This window comes from Protomyctophum parallelum (genome assembly GCF_964188405.1).
Source record: "Protomyctophum parallelum genome assembly, chromosome: 3".
NCBI classification, from domain to species: Eukaryota; Metazoa; Chordata; class Actinopteri; order Myctophiformes; family Myctophidae; genus Protomyctophum; species Protomyctophum parallelum.
This window is the reverse complement of record NC_139698.1, coordinates 50,127,806-50,149,223: the sequence shown is the minus strand read 5'-3', so window position 1 is coordinate 50,149,223 and position 21,418 is coordinate 50,127,806. Positions and strand designations below refer to the sequence as shown.

Here is a 21,418-nt window from a genome sequence, read left to right as displayed (position 1 = left end):
TGTCTGTCTGTCTGTCTGTCTGTCTGTCTGTCTGTCTGTCTGTCTGTCTGTCTGTGTCTGTCTGTCTCAGGGGAGGCCCTACCCTTGGCCCCTCTCATGGGGGGCCACATCAATAGAGATGTGATGGTTTAGGCTTCACTAGACACACACAGATGGGTCCCCCACTCAGTGTTCCATGCACACATGCACACACACACACACACACACACACACACACACATGCGCAGCACGCGCACGCACGCACACACACACACACACACACACACACACACACACACACACACACACACACACACACAGACAGAGAGACAGGTGGACAAACGAAGGGCAGAGTGACCACACAGCAAAATCCTTATGAGTGTCAAATTATACTGGGTCAAGACAGGTCAGACACTTCTAGCAGTGAACAGTTTATATGTTTTATGATGAACCCACTAGACGACATACCCAATATACTCCTGTGTTTTATATGAACCCACGACATACACAATATACTCCTGTGTTTATATGAACCCACGACATACCCAATATACTCCTGTGTTTTATAATATGAACCCACGACATACACAATATACTCCTGTGTTTTATATGAACCCACGACATACACAATATACTCCTGTGTTTTATATGAACCCACGACATACACAATATACTCCTGTGTTTATATGAACCCACGACATACACAATATACTCCTGTGTTTATATGAACCCACGACATACCCAATATACTCCTGTGTTTTATAATATGAACCCACGACATACACAATATACTCCTGTGTTTATATGAACCCACGACATACACAATATACTCCTGTGTTTATATGAACCCACGACATACACAATATACTCCTGTGTTTATATGAACCCACGACATACACAATATACTCCTGTGTTTATATGAACCCACGACATACACAATATACTCCTGTGTTTATATGAACCCACGACATACACAATATACTCCTGTGTTTTATATGAACCCACGACATACACAATATACTCCTGTGTTTATATGAACCCACGACATACACAATATACTCCTGTGTTTTATATGAACCCACGACATACACAATATACTCCTGTGTTTTATAATATGAACCCACGACATACACAATATACTCCTGTGTTTATATGAACCCACGACATACACAATATACTCCTGTGGTCATTTTACCCAGAACAATGTTAATAAGGATCCCTGGCTAATAAGACAAATATGCCTTAAAACATTATACTTATAAAATCAATAATAAAATCAAAACACCTTAGATATTTTTTTATTTCTTTCATAAATAGAGAAAAGCAAGTTTATGATGTCATGTCAAGTGTAGTCCAGCCCTATGGAATAATATGGAATGCACATGTTAATAAAAAGTATTTAAAACATTGCTTTTGATGCTCATATTATCCTTAGGAAGTATTAAGTTGTTTCTAAGTGGTGCAACCACTTGATTACGGAGCTTTGTGTGTCTGTGGCTGGCTGGCTGGCTGTGTCCGTCCCTGGCTGGGTCTGTCCGAGCACGAAAATAGCGCTTGGTTGGTTTTCACAACCAAGTGTCACTGTTGCGCAGGCTAACACACACACATTAAAGGTATATTCAGTGATTTCACTTAATTCAAATATCACTTATTTTTTTGTTTTGTAGTGATAATCCTCTCTACTATATAGTGTGCTGACCATATAAGGAGTTCCTCCCTGTCCCCAGTTAACCCCTGGGGGTCAAAAAACCTTAGGTTTCGTTTTTGACTCTCTATCCTGATTGGATGAAAGGCTTAGGTCCCAGTCAAAAACGAAACCTACGGTTTTTTGAGTGAAATCACTGAATATACCTTTAACTGTATGATTTCGGGTGTGACAGTACAGTACAGTACAGTACAGTACAGTACAGTACAGTACAGTACAGTACAGTACAGTACAGTACAGTACAGTACAGTACAGTACAGTACAGTACAGTACAGTACAGGGAACCCCCGGGGACCCCCACACGGTAACTCCGTCATTTCTCGACCGTTTCGGACGTGGGGCGACTTGCCGCAACCGGGCCGGCACCCTGGGCACGTTCCTGTGGGTCTGGAAGTCTCGGGACCCCCCAGGGACGCCCACACAGAGTTGCACCACTTACTTCACACGTTTTTTATTAGCATGTGCATTCCATATACGTACTATATAGGGCTATAGCCATATGGACATATGACATCATTAACTTGTGACGGGAGCAGTTCCTATGGAGTGACAGATTCTTTATTTATGAAAGAAATTAAATAATTCTGGTGTTTTTATTTGTGTTAGTCGTTGACGCCAGTTCAACTTAGAGATGTAACGCTCCATCATTCGTCTGCTCCAATCAGATCTACGTTACCTTGTCCGCGCCCCTTTATAAGCACTCCTCTCCTTCCCCGTCACTCATCTGTGCTTCCGTTCAGGTACCCGCCACCTCCCCGACGCCGCCCAGCAGCAGGCTCCACCAGGTCGGCCCCAGGGGGGCAGGCTCAAGAGCCCCCCCTGCCTCCGACAAGGCAGGATCCGAGCCGAGGCTCTGGCCCGTCTCCAGGGGGCCCGCGCCAAAGCCCTTCCACTGTCACCTCCTCATCATACTGTTATCATTCCGTTATCATTCTGTTATCATACTGTCAGTCACTTCTCTGTCCATTCACTCAATCCCAGCTCCATACTGTAATCAATTCATCTGCAATAAATCTCACCTCCACCCTCCGTCTTAAGTGTAATCTCGTTAAGAGTTGAATTGTATTTTAGTTGTCTGGCAAGTATAATGTTTTAAGGGACATTTGTCTTATTAGCCAGGGATCCTTTTAAGTTAAAATAATGCAACAGTACTCTACAGTGAAATGCTATACTTCTAGCCATAGAAACTACATGTTTCAAGGACACCGATTCAATAAGGCATATGAAGTGCAATGAAACTTGTCTTCTTTTAAGATGTGATGTATATACAGTAAAATCCTCAGCACTATAATACAACCCCAAGAGATTACAAATTATTCGATCTCTATATATGCTCTCAGCGTTGAATTAACACTCAGGATTACACTGCACATTTTCCTGGCATCACAAATCCTCCATCGATTGGCATTGATGCTCTCTCCCTTCTTAGAGACTAAGTGGACCTCTAATATGCATGGAAAATGCACATCTCAACCTAAAACACAACCCCACGAGCCCCAGCTTTCAATAACCTATTCTGACCGGGCACCCATTTTGGTGTCAGTATCATGTTATGCTTTAGCTATTTAAAAATAGCAGATCTACAAGCTCATAGGTGGCGCGATACGAGCTTGTAGGTCTGCTATTTTTGAAAAATCGAAGAACGACTGACATTTTTAGAATCTGATCTCAGGTCAGAATGGGTTCGTCAGACCAGCGTGTGTCCAGCGGAAACCTCGTATGAATCTGATCTCAGGTCAGAATGGGATAACCTTGTCTTTCTTCCTTGCTGAAAGTGTTCGCATTATTTTGCCAGCCAGCCGTAACGCATGGGAATGGTCTCTGGTGCCCCGGGTGGGTTTTGTTCTTGCCCTGAACTTCATGGCTAATATCACACATGCACACGCTTGTAATGCTCAAAGTACACAAGGCCAAGCACTGAGGCGCCTGTTTAACCCATTCTGACCTGAGATCAGATTCATACGAGGTTTCCGCCGGACACACACTGGTCTGATGAACCCATTCTGACCTGAGATCAGATTCTAAAAACGTCAGTCGCTCTTCGATTTTTCAAAAATAGCAGACCTACAAGCTCGTATCGCGCCACTCGGTGGCGCGATATGAGCTTGTAGATCTGCTATTTTTCAATAGCTAAAGCATAACATGATGCTAACACCAAAATGGGTGCCCGGTCAGAATGCGTTAACACAAGCAGCAGAACAATGTATTTGTTTTATAGTGTTATTATTCAAACAGGCCTCCATCGCTCGGGGTCACACCAGGCAACCTTTCCGGACATTGTGAAATACATATATGCGAATGAGGATGTGCACTCGCAGCTTCACACAGCCTCAACCTTGAGGCAGACACACACAGAAAAGGCACTCACTGGTTGCTATAGATAGGGTTTATTAATATTCCATAAAGGCGCAATATGAGTTTTTGAACGCAGTGCACCGGAGGGGGTTGAATGCTGAATCAACGCAGTTCTGAGTTTGGTGTGCAATATGTATATCGTCAAGATGAAGTCCACCACACACACCCCCCCTGCAGCCATGAGTGCATGCATGGGAGGCTGTTACATACAATAGTACTGTATGTATACTGTAGTGGTTCTCAAACTTTATCATGTCAAGGACCCCCAAATTGACACTCATTAGCCCGCGCACGGACCCCCGTTAGAAAATATATGTTGCAGGGAAAGCTCCATAAGAGAAGATTGTTACGGCTCTAGCAGTGATTTTCAACCATTTTCAGTTCGAGGACCCCCGGTTTGACCTGAATTAGGCTACGGACCCCCATTTAATGGCATTTCTATCTCTGGGTCCCCAATGTGTATTGTAAAATCAAAGTTAATTTAACTCTGAGAGTGTACAAATTGAACACCCTTTACTGTCTGTGTGTTGTTTTGAAAATATTGAACCAATAGAAAGTAGTAAAAAGTGCTTTGGATACTGGAACTAAAACAACTAACTCCAGCACCTCTCCCCCTCTCATGGAAGTAATTGACAATATATAAAGTTACACCAACACCAACTTCGATGAGGCTGTATTGCTTTGTTTTAAAAATATACGGTTTTCTTTATTTCCTGAACAAATTATATTTTTCATTTCCTGAAAAATTTATATTTTGGAGTTATGCGGTTTCCTCCAGACAGCAGAGATTATACAGTATAATGTGTGTGGACATTTGTGCACGTGCATATGAGCGTGTGTGCGTGTGGCATAATGCGAGGGTATAGTGAGACGGGTATAGTGAGAAAGCACATGCAGCTCTAAAGAATCCTAATGAATATACATTTCTCTAACATCTACATTCATTAATGATCTATTTCAGATTCATGTGTCTGAGGGTGGCGGCTTTATAGCCTGTGTAGAAAAGCATCCAACTCTCCGTTGGTAGAATTCCTATACTTTGCAGTTTTTGCGTTTGATCATATAGCCTCGTTAAACTCTTCACCCTGACACCCCCCTCTCTTCCTGCCCGAATGAATGTATTAAAGTGAATAACGTTCACCTCTGCATTTGTAAGCTTATATCAGATTACTTATGGTGAGATATATGACGTGAGTGTGTATGAAGTGATATATGCTTGTCTGTTAGTTTATGCATTATGGAATTAAACTGGCAACATCTCAAGTTGCATTTCTGCACATTACTCATTATATGGCGTGTGAATTTAGAGAGATTAGGATTCAGGGCATTTGACTCTATTTCCTTTATGTTACCCTGCCACACGCGCGCACGCACGCACGCACGCACGCACGCACGCACGCACGCACGCACGCACGCACGCACGCACGCACACACACACACACACACACACACACACACACACTTTTGTTCAACACTGCAAGCATTTAATCATAACAAGCATTCTCGTAATAGTTGTGCTCATACAGTTGCTGTAGAACAGAGGAAAAATGGTCCATCTAATGTTTATTTATCGTTCACTTCTCCCTCTTTTTAACTAACTAACCTGTCAGAGGATCAGCCAGCATTAAAGCAATTTAATGTTTGTATGTTCAGTAGGCCTACATTATATGGAGTCAATAAATGTGAGTCATGATACACTAACATTAGTTTATGCTCCCCATATTTCGCATTGAAATCAGAGCTTACTTTTACTTATTTTTGACACCGCAACTGGTGTACAAATACAGTACATACATACAGATTCTATATATTTTCAGTCATGTAAAACTCTGTAAGAACAGGAAATTAAGCTTTAAGCGTTTTGCATATATCATTGCGGTTTGGCAGATATCTTGTATCTTCATATTTCATCATTTTATTTATTTTCTTTTTGTCTTCATAAATTAATTCCCTTATGTAAAAAATATATAATATAGGGAATTAATTTATGGGGGGGAAAAGACAAAGAAAGACACTGCGTGGCCTAGCTATTGAGCTTGTTGATCTGCTATTGTGTAAAACCATTAAAACACAGGTTCTGTTTTCCATGTCCTGAAAAGTATCACGGTTTTGGACATACAAGATCACCCGACAAAAGACAGATGTCATATCTATCAGTACAGTATCTAGAATACAAAGTATATGAATAAAATGCTAGCTACATGCTGTATAATATAATACCACCAGATTCCACGTGTTTGCTGTATAACCACAAGTTCACTCTCTGACCCGATGACATGCTCAATAGGCTGAGTGACTGCCGCTATTGTTCAGGTCCATTTCCTGTTGCACAGTGTGTAAATGTCAGCCCCAGTGAGTTTCTCTGTCAGAGTGGGTGGTATACATTATGCCTGGCATCCAGGAAGACCGTCATGACCAGTGGTCAACAAACATGTCCGTACACGGACACATGAGTCCGTGGCAAAGACTTGGCAGATGTTTTACACACCATAATAATGTTCACAATGTTAATAACACCCATGTCCACTAGTACTAGTGGTTCTCAATCTCAAATGTTTTATTTGCAAAGACTCCCTTAACTCTGAGTGCGGGTCCATTTGGTTCCATTGGAACACTCTCAGAGTTACAGACCTGTTGTGGTCATTCAGGGCTATCTATTCATGCGTTTCTGGTAATATTTTTGTCTACTCATTTTGTGTGTCTGTGGCAAAAATGAAATGTTGACCAAAAAAATGTCCACCACAAGCCAACATGGCGAATGTATGACCCCGGGGTGGTCATGTCACATACAAACGTATAGGGCCGCATTGATTATACACAGCATGCCCAGTATAGGTCAACATGAAAGCAAAGTTGGGGTTGTGTACAAAAATAGATTGTTGCCTACAAACATTTACAGAGTAACAAACTTCAGAACTTCACTTATTTTATTTGGCTGGCACATCACGATAAACAAAGGATTAAATGTTTCAGTAAAGAGTCTTCCTCGGAGAGTTAGCACGCAGCTTGTATCACATGGTTAGGAGGACGAGGACAAACACAGACATTAGGTTGATTCAAACCCATTACAAACAATATGCGCATAACTGGATCATTGATTGTATCATTGATTCTCAATGTTAAGACCACACATCCAATGGCAATAAAAGGACATACATTACATCGTGTCCCCTTGTCCTGACCTAAAAAGTTTTTTTCAGCTGTAGTCATTGTCCTGTCCCCTTCACACGCCTTGCATGAATCGGCAGGCAGATAAACTCCATCCCCAATAATCACACCAACAAAGCCGTTCCATTTGTCTTTACTGTAATCACTGGCAGTAGGGTAAAACTGACAGAAAGAAAAACATACATACAATCATAATGAGTACAAATCACATGAATGCAAGTAGGGGAGGATGGGGGAAGATGAACCGTCGGGTAAGTTGAACCACCCCCTGTATCTTTAAAACTACACACATGAGTTGTCATGTGACCTCAAAATCAGGACACACCCACCATTTCAACCTGACTGTGAAGATGAGAGACACATGGACAAAGTGGAAAGTACATTTATACACAAAAAAGTGTTTTTTGCTGGTCAAAGTAAAAAAATAAACTTTTCTGGAATAATCATTTTTATATTAAAGCAAAAGCACCCAGGTCTAAACTTATATATCATGCATGTTGGTGATATACCAATGTATAAAACCCATGTGAATCATTTAGCTAAACATTATCCTGGAGCATTAAGCTAGCCATGTTTTGTCAAAAAGTGGCCATGGGGCAAGTTGAACCAATTCCTTGGGGTAAATTGAGCCAATTTTCTTAATGTGAATCACCATTCATATTTTTGTATTAAGTATTAGCTACTCAAATTATACTGAATGACCTTTAATTTGGATGTTTGCAAATGTTTGCAAATTTGCTATATTGTATTAACAATATTGCAAATATTATAAGGTTCTGAATAACAAACTTTATTTAATTGTCTTTATATTGTTTAAATAATAAATAAACAGATAGATAAGACTATTTGCAAAAGGGAAAACTGTTATTAAATTATTTTCAATACGTGAATACATTATCTGTTCAAGTTTAAGCTCTTTACATTAAAATATCATGTGGTTAAATTTTGGATCAACTTACCCCTTACCTGGGGCAAATTGAGCCACTTTTTTTTTTTTTTTGAAAAGGTCATATTTTCATGGCCCTTTGTCATAGCTGCTTACTCATCATTTCAATTGATAGAGGACATCCTGAAATATGTGTAGATCATTAGATTTGACTGCCTATGGAGTTACATTTACATACAAATGTAACTCCATAACTGCCATCTCATTTTGCCTTGCTTCCAGGACAACTTAAGTAAAAAGTGGTTCATCTTCCCCCATCCTCCCCTACAATGTAAATACGATGAGTATGAGTAAATTATAAAACAATATAAAAGTTACACAAAACTTGTACAAATGTATCTTAATTGTAAGAACATGTACAAGTATTTGCACTCTTACCAACGATGCTATCAAAGACCTAAACGTCAAATGAAGAGAGCAGAAACAGCATGTCCTTCTCTGAGCTTGGTATATGTAGAAATGATCAGCTCTGCAGTCTGCACTAATTACACTGAACTGCTGTCACTAAGAGCACTAACTAGACACACCTGTTGAAGTGCTTTGATCCTAATGATCAGAATGTCATGGTGACATTTAACAATTAAGACATGACTTAAATGCAGTTACACAAATCAAGACACAGGGGTGCTAAATAACAAAATATAATACTGCCTGACTGAAGGCAGCACAGTCATCATTGAGCCCATTAGGTGTCATAGTATTGAATGTGTATACTGGGCCAGTTTAACATCACCTCCTCTAGTTTGATTGAATACTGTATTTACAGTTTGCAAAAAAGCAAAGGAAAGTACAGTTCTTATACAACAAGAGGTTTAAAACCCAAGAAAGCCTACATGGCTTGTTTCCATTGGGGTCCTTCGTACTCAATTCATCGAGATTCATTAATGTCATACAAACATGCAGTAGCCTACTATGCAAACAGTACTAGTGTGGGCATCATAACTTTCTCAATCACACATCGTCTTTTATGAAGAGAGTGAAACATGATTTGTTTCAGCAGAATGTTTAGATACATATTACCCGTGCAGGCTGCAGTTTTGTGCTCTGGTATTTGTTGTTTAAGAGGGGTCATTTGGTTTGTCCAGCATAAGCTAGACAAGTGGTTCTCTAAATGTTGTCCGGTGACCCCCAGGGGTCTTTGAGGACGTTTCAGGGGATCCCCAGCAAAATGATCGAGGATCAATTTAATTTCACGATTATTAGAATACAGTCAACGGCTAGAAGTAACCCAATGAGAAAATGTATTAGCTTTCTGGCTCTATGACATAGTCCTACTGTTTGGTTGAAACTCAGAAGTGTAGAGTTTGCTAGGCATCTTCCAACGTCACACTCTGGTAACTACATCTCCCAGAGTGCACCAGCAAGATGGCTGCTCGTTTGGCTGAGCTGGAACACCTGAAAAGGTTGGAGGGAGCATTCAAACAAACTATACACCAGAGACAAGAAGCAAGATCTACTCGGCATGTTCCAAGTCCAAAGACGCCAATGGTCGGTGATATTATTTTGTATTAATCAATGATATTTGCAATACTGCTTAATGTGTTTAAAATCTGGCTTTAATGGGCTAATGTATTTAGTATTTAGTAACTGCTACTGTTTGGATTGGAGAAGGACCACATTGCAGTATTTCATGTTGTGATTGGAAGCTTTCATTTGTGTTCTGTACAAAATCTAATCTAAATAAAATACATTACATCTCTCACAGAATATTTTCAAATGGTTATGCTGTAAACATACAAACGCAGAAGGCTCTTTGCTGAAATGCTCAAGCAACACCAAAATAATCCATAGTAATAACCCACTATACCTTCACTGTATACTTTCTTGAACACTAGCCCTTTCGTAAAAGATTCCATGTCCTCACTATGAAAGAAAAGAAAGACAGCCGTGACTACTTTCATAATTTTAATTCTAAATATAAACCCCAGATGAACTGCCAAGGTGTCCTCCCTCCTTGCCAGGGTCGAATTCATCTTTCTATCCTTATAAGGGATAATCTCAGATTCACGCATGCACACACGCATGGACACACACACACACACACACACACACACACACACACACACAAACCAGCTCCGAGATGGAAGGTAGAAGTGCTAAGTATTTAATGGCCGTGGTCATAAAAAAAACCTCCTCTAGAGTCAAAGGGTGCAGGCTATCTCTAATACAGACACTTCTCTGGACCCTTCATCAATCACAACAACATGTAGGCCTTATGAAACTGTCAAAGATGTAAGGATGTCTGGGTTTATCACAGAGATGAAACACGGGAATGTTTGTACATTCACACGGAGGATGCATGATATGAGTTCCACTATTATATCATGGTGTGCTCTGTAGCCTACATGCCATTATGCATAACAGCCATTCAAGATGTAGTGACAGTGTTCCAATGATCTGTTCTGTTGGTGTGGTGGTGGCAACACACACAAACGCGCGCACACACACACACAGACGCACACACAGACACACACACAGACGCACGCAGGCACGTGCACAGATGGGTACACTGAACCCACCACTGAAAAGACACAAAGGCACAGAACCACATCTCACTTGTAAATCCCCTACAAAACACACTCAACAATGCAGGGCACCATTCTCAGTGCCAGCTAGAACTTGGCCCATGTAACAATATCATAAATCTCCAAAAAACAGAAAGTGATGGTTTGTTTGGTCACTCACTGCTGAGCGATGCGTCTTACTGGCCTAACTGGCAGTGTGATTGCTCACCGCGAGGTCGCTTGGCAGTGGGGGTGATGTTAAAGATCACGTCAGATAAAGCGGAACACACAGAGAGCTGATATTCTGGATTGTGACCATGACTCACGCTGTCGCATCAGTGCCTGGAAAATAAGCTGAGTGATCCTTTTGTATAGCCCTGCCAGGGAGAGAAACAAAGGTGGTGGGGGCCTGGGGGGGGGGGGGCAAGGATCGATGCTTTGGCAGCATAGAGAGAGAGAGAGAGACTCAACTGTAAAGTCGATAAAACACATTTGATTGAGGGGAAAAGGAAAAAAGTAGTTGACCACGAGAGAGAGAGAGAGAGAGAGAGAAATTGGTTCATTCGCTATTCACTTCTTTCATTCCAGTAAAGCACATTGAATTGATGCACAGAGTCATATTTGAGAACTGAAAAGAGGGAGAAAGATTGGTGCCGGTGGGCATGTGGATCAAAAGAGAGCCAGAGAAGGTGGGGTGTGGGGGGGTATGGTATAAACAAGTGAAGGACAGAGACTGAAACAAGAGGGAGACGGATCAAAGAACGACAAAGCAAAGAGTCAAAAGATGGCGCTTCAGCTCGACTGTCACTCACCCTATACCATCACTATCAGACATGAGAATTCATTACAGAGAGCGGCTTCTCTCCCTCTCTCTTCTTTCTTGTCGTCTTTCTTGTCTTCCACACTCTTTTTTTTTTCCTTTAGCCTACATATTCCTGTTTTTCCTTGAGGCGATATTTTACCCATTCCTTGACTCCGGAATTAAATCACATCCCCCCCCAACACGCACGCACACACACACACACACACACACACACACACACACACACACACACACACACACACACACACACACACACACACACACACACCTCTCTTTCCTGCTTTGCCACGTCTAATCTGTTCTCTTCATTATTCTTTCATTATACTCCTCTCTTGCCTTTGTAGTGGTTCCCTGTTTCTGTCTCTCCTCATCCCTTGCTTTAGGCTGACGCCTCAGATATTCTCTCTGTCAGGTAACCTGATTTAACATGAACACGACGCAGTGTGTGTGCAGTGAGAGGGGACAAATGATGTGACCGAGCAGGTGATGGAACTGTTTTGTTCAGGAAAATTACATCTATACCCTTAAATTATTTACGGCATAACATTAAAACAAAACAAAGTACTTGTTTTGAATGTTTGGACATTTGCAACAACATTTGCACATGTGCAGGAGGAGCCCACCTTTAGCAACCTTTAGTCTGTCTGTCTGTCTGTCTGTCTGTCTGTCTGTCTGACTGTCTGTCGTAAACAGACAGCTTCTATAAGGGCCATCAACAACATAGCCATCAAAGGGATTGTAATTGCCACACTGATATACATTGAATACAAAACTTTCATTTATACTGTATTTTTTTTTCCATTCACTTGCATGGAATGTGCTCAGAAAAACAAGTGTTTTTTTTTTATCTTCCCATGCAGTATTCTGTAAGGAAACCACGGAAAGGTTTAGGACCTACAAACAAGTCTCTCCTTGCAGAGCAGAGGCATGTTGTCGGGACAAGCTCACGCCTGCTCCACTGTATGAATACCTGCACACTGGATGACCTCATAGTGACGTCCACCAAAGGACCAATGGTGCAGTAACCGACTTACTTGAGTACTATACTTGCATAATGTTTTTGGACATGCACACACACACACGCACACGCACAGAGCACACGCACAGAGCACCGCAACGTTGTTGTCATTGTGAGCTTGTAGATCTTCACAAATGAAGGTTTCTGGAAATGTCTAGGGAAATGTTCTACATTTTAACACAGCAATTCAAACCCTCAATCTGGAACTTCTTTCCTCAACCTGATTTTTTCCCCAATAAAAGCGTGACTCGTTCTCTCGTAGCCTGTGGCTTTTTTGGGGGAAATATTGGTTTGAGGGAAAGGAAGTTCTAAATTGATGGTTTCCACCCTGATGACTACAAAACAATGACTATACAACATGACGTAACGATATAATTCGCTCCCGACCAGATCATAAACCCGAAAAGGAATGCTTCCCAGGCTACTCCCTGGACCGTCAGCGTTCAAATTCCCTCCACCTCCACGACCTCCTGACTCCTCCCTGTGGCATTTAGTTCTGTAATGGGCAATTCTGGGATTCTAATATTTATGGGTTGTACTATGAATATGTCGTAACCAGTTCTGTAATGGGTAAGATTCTGTGATTATAACATGATGACTAGATCTGTGATCAGGTGTGATCAATAATGGCTAATAATGGGCGAGGTCGCGCAGCATTGTGATGTCGGAACATCAGTGTGACGTCAGAACATCAGTGTGACGTCAGAACATCAGTGTGACGTCAGAACAGCAGTGTGATGTCAGAACATCAGTGTGACGTCGGAACTGGCCAGCTCAATGTATGGAGATCTTGAGGTGATCTGGATTTGGGCCCTGTATAATCACCTTATCGATCAGGCTTATCGAGCCCACTATCAAGCGTTTTCTATTAATTTGTGGAAAGACGGGAGACGACAATAAATTCTGAACAGAACCAGCATATTTTACTAGGGCCTTCAAATACAGTGCTTTTCTAACAGACGGAAAGGCAATTGACCTTTTTACTTTGGGAAAATAATATTGAAGTAACTGTTAACTGGTTAATGTGTGTAGCCTACCGTCACTTTAAAAGTGTCATTTTGTTTACCCGGGCAGCGCTGGTTGGCAGGTATCAATACACTTTTAGACCGACATGTTTGTGCCAGCATGGATGATTACATATATTCCTTGATCGCCTCTTGTCTTGATTGTTTAAACATGACGTCATGGCCATACTATGCTCAATAACCCAAAGCCCAAAGCTTATTGATAACGGGTAATCAATAAGCTTGTTATCGGGGGGGGGGGGGGGGTTTGTGATCTCAGATCGTATATGTTGCACAGGTAATATCACATGCATGATCAGAGCCACACCGCCAAACTAGATGAAATAGCTTTGCAATAAATGGTAATGGTCAATCCTGAGTCTTAATAAAGTTCTGTTCTGTCCTCTCTTCAACTCTCCTCCTCGCCTAAGGCTCCTCTGTTCTCCTCTCTCCTGTAAGAACTAAGAATGTTACATAACGAACCAATATAGATATAAAATCACATCCGCAACTCAGTTCTTAGTTACATAAGGCTCTGCAAGATAGGCTCTGCATGATGAATGTGTTTGAGACACGTACAGTATAGCTATGCACCAACCACGCTATACTGTAAGGCTTATGTAAGTCATCGCTATAAGGTTAAGTTAGGTGATGCTAAGCTAAGCCCCCATGTCCACTGGGGGATGATTTGTTAGTGGATCTCTCCGGTCTCCAGCATGGAGAGATGATTAGGGCTGGGTCGATAGCCGGGATGAGTGCCTGCATTGATGTCAGATCACTGGTGCCCTGGCCAAGAACAGACAGTTAGTGCTGCTGCTGCTGCGTATCTGAGAGCGAGAGAGAGAGAGAGAGAGATTATTTTCTATTAAAAGGCATAAAATGGAGGACAATATGGTTTAGTGGCTATGTTTGAATAATGACAATCCATGCCCATCTAGCTATAATGTCCATAAAAAAGTTCTTTGGTGCATTTTCTGTGTGTGCGTGCGTACTCTGTGCATGTGTGTGTGTGTATGCGTGTGCGTGTGTGTGTGCATGTGTGTGCACATGACTGGAACCAGATCCAGACCTCTTCCTAAAGGGTCACTAATACGCGTGCTATAAGAGGTACTGAAGTGTCCCCATTTGTATTTCAACGAGGGTTAAAACATATTATCCAGCTGTTTTGGTTAAACTATTCCAGGAATGTGTATGTTAAACGCCAACAGACCCTGCAAAGGGGGACTATTATTACCTTTTGGGTGTGCCTGTTTATTGAGTGGCTCCCCACAGCCAACCAGTCTCCATAAGAGCTTCACTACAATGAGCACACGTCAGCCTCCTAAGGGCAATATACAGCAATTAAACCATCTCATAGTCGACTGACTTGTATTATGCCCCGGGGCTTACGGGATTTGGTCTAAATCAACTCCATACATCACAGAATAGGCTACTCACTTCTCAAACATGCAGTAGTCTGTGGTATTACTGCATTTACAATAAGCCACTTAGCTCTGTGATAATTGAACAAGGGGGGGATGTACTGCAGGCCTAAGTACTCAAACAGAATATAGAAGGATTATATTGTCTAGGAATGAATGGTATGTTGCTATTATCTGTCAATAAAGTTAAGGTTATTCAACTTATAGAACAACAACAACAACTACTACATTATCTTTCCCAGACCCTGGGGCCGACCTAGAATACTCCATGTCCCTTATTGACTTGACTGAATCTCCACTGTTGAAACATGCATTACGTGATAATCACTTGCCTGATTGCTTTCATAGGAGAAGTGTCCTCTTTCATGCCTACATAAGTCCTCTCATGTATATCTCTCTTGCCAAACAACAGTTGCTATCCTATCCACCCTGCTCTCTCATTCAACACAAAAGCTAGGCTATAGGCCAATGTGTTTCCCCTCTTTTTAAGTCTCTTTTATTATTATTTTAGTTTTTTTCTACAAGAAATAATGTAACTGGGCATGCCGTACTCAACTCAAAAGTCTTCAGAGTATGATGCTGACCCAAAAGACACAGAAATAGAAAATGAAGTCATCAGCACTCACAGGCTATGTAATACTTTTAGTGGCGCAAAAAAACGTGTATCTGACCGGTCTGTGTGCCATTAACGCACCAGCTGCACAAAATACACAAACAACCAAATACTATATTAAGACCACACAGTCTCTCTCTCTCTCACACACACACACACACACACACACACACACACACACACACACACACACACACACACATATACTTTAAGTCTCCAGAACAGATAACCTTTATTTGTTTTGCATTGCATTACATTGGCTATTCATTGATATGTAAATTACATATCAATAAATAGCCGATGTTGCCCTTCAATATTATCCATTTTCCAATTGAAATAGGCTAAATTGTGTAATATAATCAGTTTGTGACTTTTGAAAGGTTGGCATCAGCATCAGCACTTTAAAAAAAAATATTCCAGCATAATATTAGCCTACTTAAAATTTACAATACACATGACATACTACACTAGGGAGAAACAGTTTGAAAAAGTCCCGCCTGGCCCCTCGCCCATGCACGATTAGTCAAGCAGGTCTTTAGAGCGAGGAGGGGGTAGAGAGAGAGAGAGAGAGAGGGAGAGAGAGAGAGAGAGAGAGAGAGGGGCGGGGGTCACCTTTTGTGCAAATATATCAACCAGCCTACCAGGACTGCCACCAGCATCAGATTTCTCGCTGTGTGAGTGAGTGAGTGTGTGTGAGTGAAGTGAAGGGGCCATTCCGCTTTAGCGAGACAGAGAGAGAGAGAGGGAGAAGAGAAAGCTGTGGAGCCTTAAGGAACACTTGCTGCCGCTGCCATAACCGCACACTCTGCACCTCAAGACAAGACACATCTGCAAAATAAAGTTGGAAAAGGAGCCATGGACCGACTTGGACACGCGTCGCTTTTGTGCACCTTGCTACTTTCTGCGTTGCAAGGTAAATAGTTTACATTTATGTGCGCTTTCTTTCATTTTACAGCCAGTAAAGTAACTTTTATGGTCCTGTTTGTCTAAACTGCTGACTAGCCTACTATATTTTAGCCATACGGGTGTGGAGGAGTTCTCCCATTCACCGGGACTCGAGAGGGTCAGCGGAGCTTTGAGATCAACCTGTCTGTACATGCCTGAGAAAAAAACACAAGGCTACTTTGCCTTTCTAATTAATTGGCTACTTGCAGTGACTGCACTGTAGTCAGTCATTGCTGGTTTTGAAGTTGGTGTTGTTGTGAGAAAGAAAACCCAACTTGTTTAGGCTACTACGAGCGGAGCAGTCAGAAAAGAGATGCCGATAGCAGGTGGAAGAAAAGTAGCCTAAAAAAATCGGCGCGATGTATGATAGTTTCATCAGATCAACTGGAAAGCAAATAGTCGGGAATGTTAATATGAATATTGGCTACGTTCATTGGCGGCTTATTTCAAGGGTTAAGCCCGGCTGCCGCACTGGGTGTCTTTGTAGTTAGTAAGTCGTCCGTCCGGCGTCCGGGAACCCCCTGCTCCGCACTTGAGTGCACTTGTGCGCGTCCATGGGGGACTCACTCACTCCTCCTCTCCGTGTGTGTCGCCGCTGGACGGCCACACTGGGCAGGCAGCGCTTTGATCACTCAGAATGATCCACACACACACACACACACACACACACACACACACACACACACACACACACACACACACACACACACACACACACACACACACACACACACACACACACACACACACACACACACACACACACACACACACGGCTCGTATAGCGGGCGCGGCGCAGCGCACCCCCCCCCCCCCCATTACCAGCACTTTGGCGCGTGCGTCTCCGTGTCCGTGCCAGCGAGGGTTGTTGTTGTATCATCCCGTGCGCATTCTGGCATTGGGGTGTTTGTTTGTTGTCCATCAACGTGTTTGAATTGACTTTTATGATTCCATCATTTGAGATGCATTTATTTTCTACTCAAGCTGTATTATTGGTATAGGGCTAATTATAATATTACCAGATTATAGGTATAGCTACCGGTATACTTATATAATTTGGGCTCTGTGTTGACTACCTAAGATGGCAGGTTCTGGGGTGGGGTTTTGGTGCTGGGAGAACTCAGAGTTAAGGTGGATCGAGACGACTCCCCTCTCCATCTCTTTTAGCCTTTCTTTACTTGCTCTCTTTTGCTCTCTCTCTGCATTATTCTACCACCTTAAATTGCTTTTTTTGGGGTTGCAATTTATTTCATAGCAAGTAGTCAGAATCAATCAGTCTAATCACTTGAGTTGTTAATAAAAGTGTCTCAAATCAAACCCGTACTGATTGATGGTAAATGTTTATGGATATTAACAAAACCAATCGGGGGAAACAAGGAGAGAAAATGAAAGGAGCTGCGAGTAATATAACATATAAAAAAGCTACCTGTTTATCTTCTTCAATCTCAACCCCTCCTCCAGCAGCTTACCTGAAGTCTCCCTCCATTCTCCATTCCACTCCCTTCCCGCTCTCTTTTTTCATCCCTCAGAGATCATGTTACCCCCCCCCCCCCCTCACCTCCCAAAACCACCACCACCACCATATTTTCCCCCTCCCTCCCTCTCCTCCCCGCCCCTCTCCTTCTCCCTATCTGCCCAGAGAGCTCACCTGCGTGGCTGAGGTGTGGCTGTTGTTTAGAGAGCCAGGCCTTTCATGGAACCTTTAAACAGGTGCCCACTAAAAAGGAGCCCTGTAATTGGAGTCCCCCCATGTTGACATGTCCATGCAGAATTGATATTAATTGATACCCTTGTTGGTGCTATATAATCTTGTCCCTCTCTTCCCCGCATGAACGCATGCAGTCAAAGTTTTGTAGTTTTCCTACAATGACACAGTACAATTGTTAATGAAGCTTTTGCTTAAACTTGACATGTTTTGGTCCGGTTGGGTCCATTTTTACACTCTCAGAGTTAAATTAATATAGCGGATTTCACGGTTTAGTATTGCAGTGATACAGCCCTTTCCTTTCCCTCTTCTAGTACTATACTTTGTCTTTTCTCTCTCTCTCTCTCTCTCTCTGTCTCTCTCTCTCTCTCTCTCTCTCTCTCTCTCTCTCTCTCTCTCTCTATCTCTCTGTCCCTGCTAGCCCGGTGGTTATGTCTAATAATAGCAGCTCTCAGTGGGTCTCAGTGGGATACTGTCACACAGACCCACATTCCCAGTACAATCATGGCTCACCCACTCCCAGCTCCAATCTATGTCACAGTGAGCTAAACAGGACCACAGGATACCTAACACCGGTGTGTGTGTGTGTGTGTGTGTGTTTGTCTGTCCTTGTTTCCTTGTGTCTGTTTTTGTGTGCATCTTTGACTGTGTGCCAGTGTGCAGGTATATGTGTGTGACTGTGTGTGTGACTGTGTGTGTGACTGTGTGTGTGTGTGTGTGTGTGTGTGACTGTGTGTGTGACTGTGTGTGACTGTGTGTGTGTGTGTGTGTGTGTGTGCCCCCGTAGTTACATATTATGTGACACACAGTCATGCAGCGCATGGCAACCCCGTGGCATCCCAGGGTGCATTGCATGCCTCTGTCTGTTTGGCCCATTCCTGGGTGTTGGGTAAACGTCTTCTCTATCACTCCTCCTGGAATGTCGACGCCTTTCCCAGAGGCTTCAGCAACAGGCGGGAGGACCCTGGAATAATGACTTCATGTTTTAACCAGCCCTGAAGCATTACTATACTAGTCTGTACCCAGATGCTGGCACACACTCATGGCTGCTTGTTGGAGATAAAGCAACTGCCCCCGGGGCAGCTACAACGAAGCCAGGAAACATCTGCATTCGTGTCCAACCGCTATGTGGTGCATGTGCTGGAATTTATGTTTAGTCTTTGAGGGGTGGATAACACCTGGATTTTGTCCAGCCAAATGGGGCTATTTGAAATGATTTGTAACTAAGAGAAAATGTTGACTTTTGAAAGTAGACCAGTCTCGGGTCGTGTAGCGAGCAGGAGGGTGGAGATTAGGACAAGAGAGGCAGAGATGGATGATATAAGACAACGAGAGAGAGAGAGACAGACGGAGGAAGAGAACAGATACATTAAAGAGAGTCTGTCGCAGTCGGAAGAAGGTGCGGAGAATCGCTGCGACATGCGTCGACAGAGTTCAAGCTGTGATCTTTTATCGGGGTCTCTTTTGTCTATTGCCACCCTTAATTCCCACAGTCATTTCCGCACTTTTAATTTCTGCCTCGTATACCCTACGAGCTCCCCCAACCCCACGTACCAGAACGGCATCAAAAGCCCACCCCCCATGGACCAATGTGTAATTATTATGGCATTAGTCCGTCCGGGGAAAACCTAAAACTCTGCCATTTAGCCGCGAGGAGATGAAAGCCGGGGGGCGGGCGGGGGGGGTGGTGTCTTCTGTTTCCAAGTTGCCCCTGAGATATTTGATTCCCCAAAAACCCACATCCGTGCACAGTACACACAACACACAACACACTTATTTGTACCTGTGAATGCATGAAATGTGTGAGTCAACATGTGGACATGCTAGCACAGATACCACATGACACTCGTGTACGGTACATGTTTTCGTACATTCCAAAATTACAAAATAATGTACATTCACCTAAAGACCCCTCCTGGCCACAGATTCCTGGCATTGCACAATGGAAAGCTGAGCTGATGGTGGTGCGAGTGACAGATTGATAGGGGCTAGCGGGCTGCTTTGGCGGGTGGGGATTGCTCCACGTTTACCCCTTGTCTTTTAGCCTTCTGGGGATAGAGGGGGGGTTGGAATCATGTGAGGAAAGCTATGCAGGTGATTCATGCTTTTGAGTGTGTGTGTGTGTGTGTGTGTGTGTGTGTGTGTGTGTGTGTGACAAAGTCAGAGACAAATGGACTTCTTAAGGACATTCTTAACCATAGCATTCTTGATGACACGTTGGAGCTTGTCCAGGGTGGTCCCCCCTGTGTGTGTGTGTGCGTGTGTGTGCGCGTGCGTGCGTGCGTGTGTCTTGATGGGTGTCAGTTACACATCTACAACATTTGTTTTTGTGTCAAGAGGTGGCAGCCATTCTTCCCATGAATCCCCTTCGCTCACCACAATGTGGTTGCCCGGCGTTCACCAGCAAGCGAAAGCGCCAGCGCCTCCACTCGCGGCTGCAGAGTGCATTTTTGCGGTTTGTGACTGTGTGCTTCCTTCACTCCGCTGGAAGCCCAAACAACAAGACGTTAATCATTACCTAACCTGGTTGGTGTGAAGGAAATGGGGAAAAGGCACGACACTTAAGAAGGTCTTACAGACCAGCCGAGGGGATGTTCTTCTCCTTTACAAGGTGTTTTCAACACCCCGCTTCTCGCTTTCATCCCTGGCGGTGAATTTCCTGTGAGGGGCGTCTTGCAGGGGTTACCAGTGTGTGCAGTGGGTTGGTGAGCTGGCAGAGGATAGGCGCCGGCGGGCATCTGGGCTTGAAAGTGTGGGCTGGGACTAGGCATGTGTTCAATTCAAGCCCCTCGGTTTGAAGTCTGTTATCCAGAGCGATGTGGTTTGCAGAGGAGACTGGGAAATTCATCGCACTGCGTTTTCAATCCTCTCAAGGTCTTCAAAAGAGCAGCTAAAGCCATGATTACCGGGCTCAAGTACACGTGAACACAGACAAGTACACACACATTGTGGTACCACATTCACGCACACATGCATGCACAGACATGTAGGCTCATGTGTGTATGTGCACATGCGCACACACGCACGCACGCACGCACGCACGCACGCACACTACAGGTCCTCATAGATAAACACAAGTTGCATTACCTCAGATTAGCTTTGTCTATATGCTCCTATCTCTCTTATCCTGTCTGTCTCCTCACTCGTCTTTCGTCAACCACCCTACCTCTGTCTGACTCTCTCTGTCTGTCTCTCCCCCACCCTCCACCATTTCCTTCCACACACCCTGTGT

At 43.2% G+C, this 21,418-nt stretch overlaps 1 protein-coding gene across 2 annotated transcripts in view; it reads left to right on the top strand.

The window, feature by feature from the left end:
* Nucleotides 1-16,196: 16,196 nt before the first annotated feature.
* Nucleotides 16,197-21,418, top strand: part of bcam (basal cell adhesion molecule (Lutheran blood group)) — a 73,168-nt gene continuing 67,946 nt past the window's right edge. For both annotated transcript variants that reach the window (XM_083761472.1, XM_083761471.1), the window contains exon 1: nucleotides 16,197-16,449. In XM_083761472.1, the coding sequence (XP_083617598.1) occupies nucleotides 16,392-16,449 (58 nt within the window). In that variant the 5' untranslated portion in view covers nucleotides 16,197-16,391. The remainder of the gene's footprint in view (nucleotides 16,450-21,418) is intronic.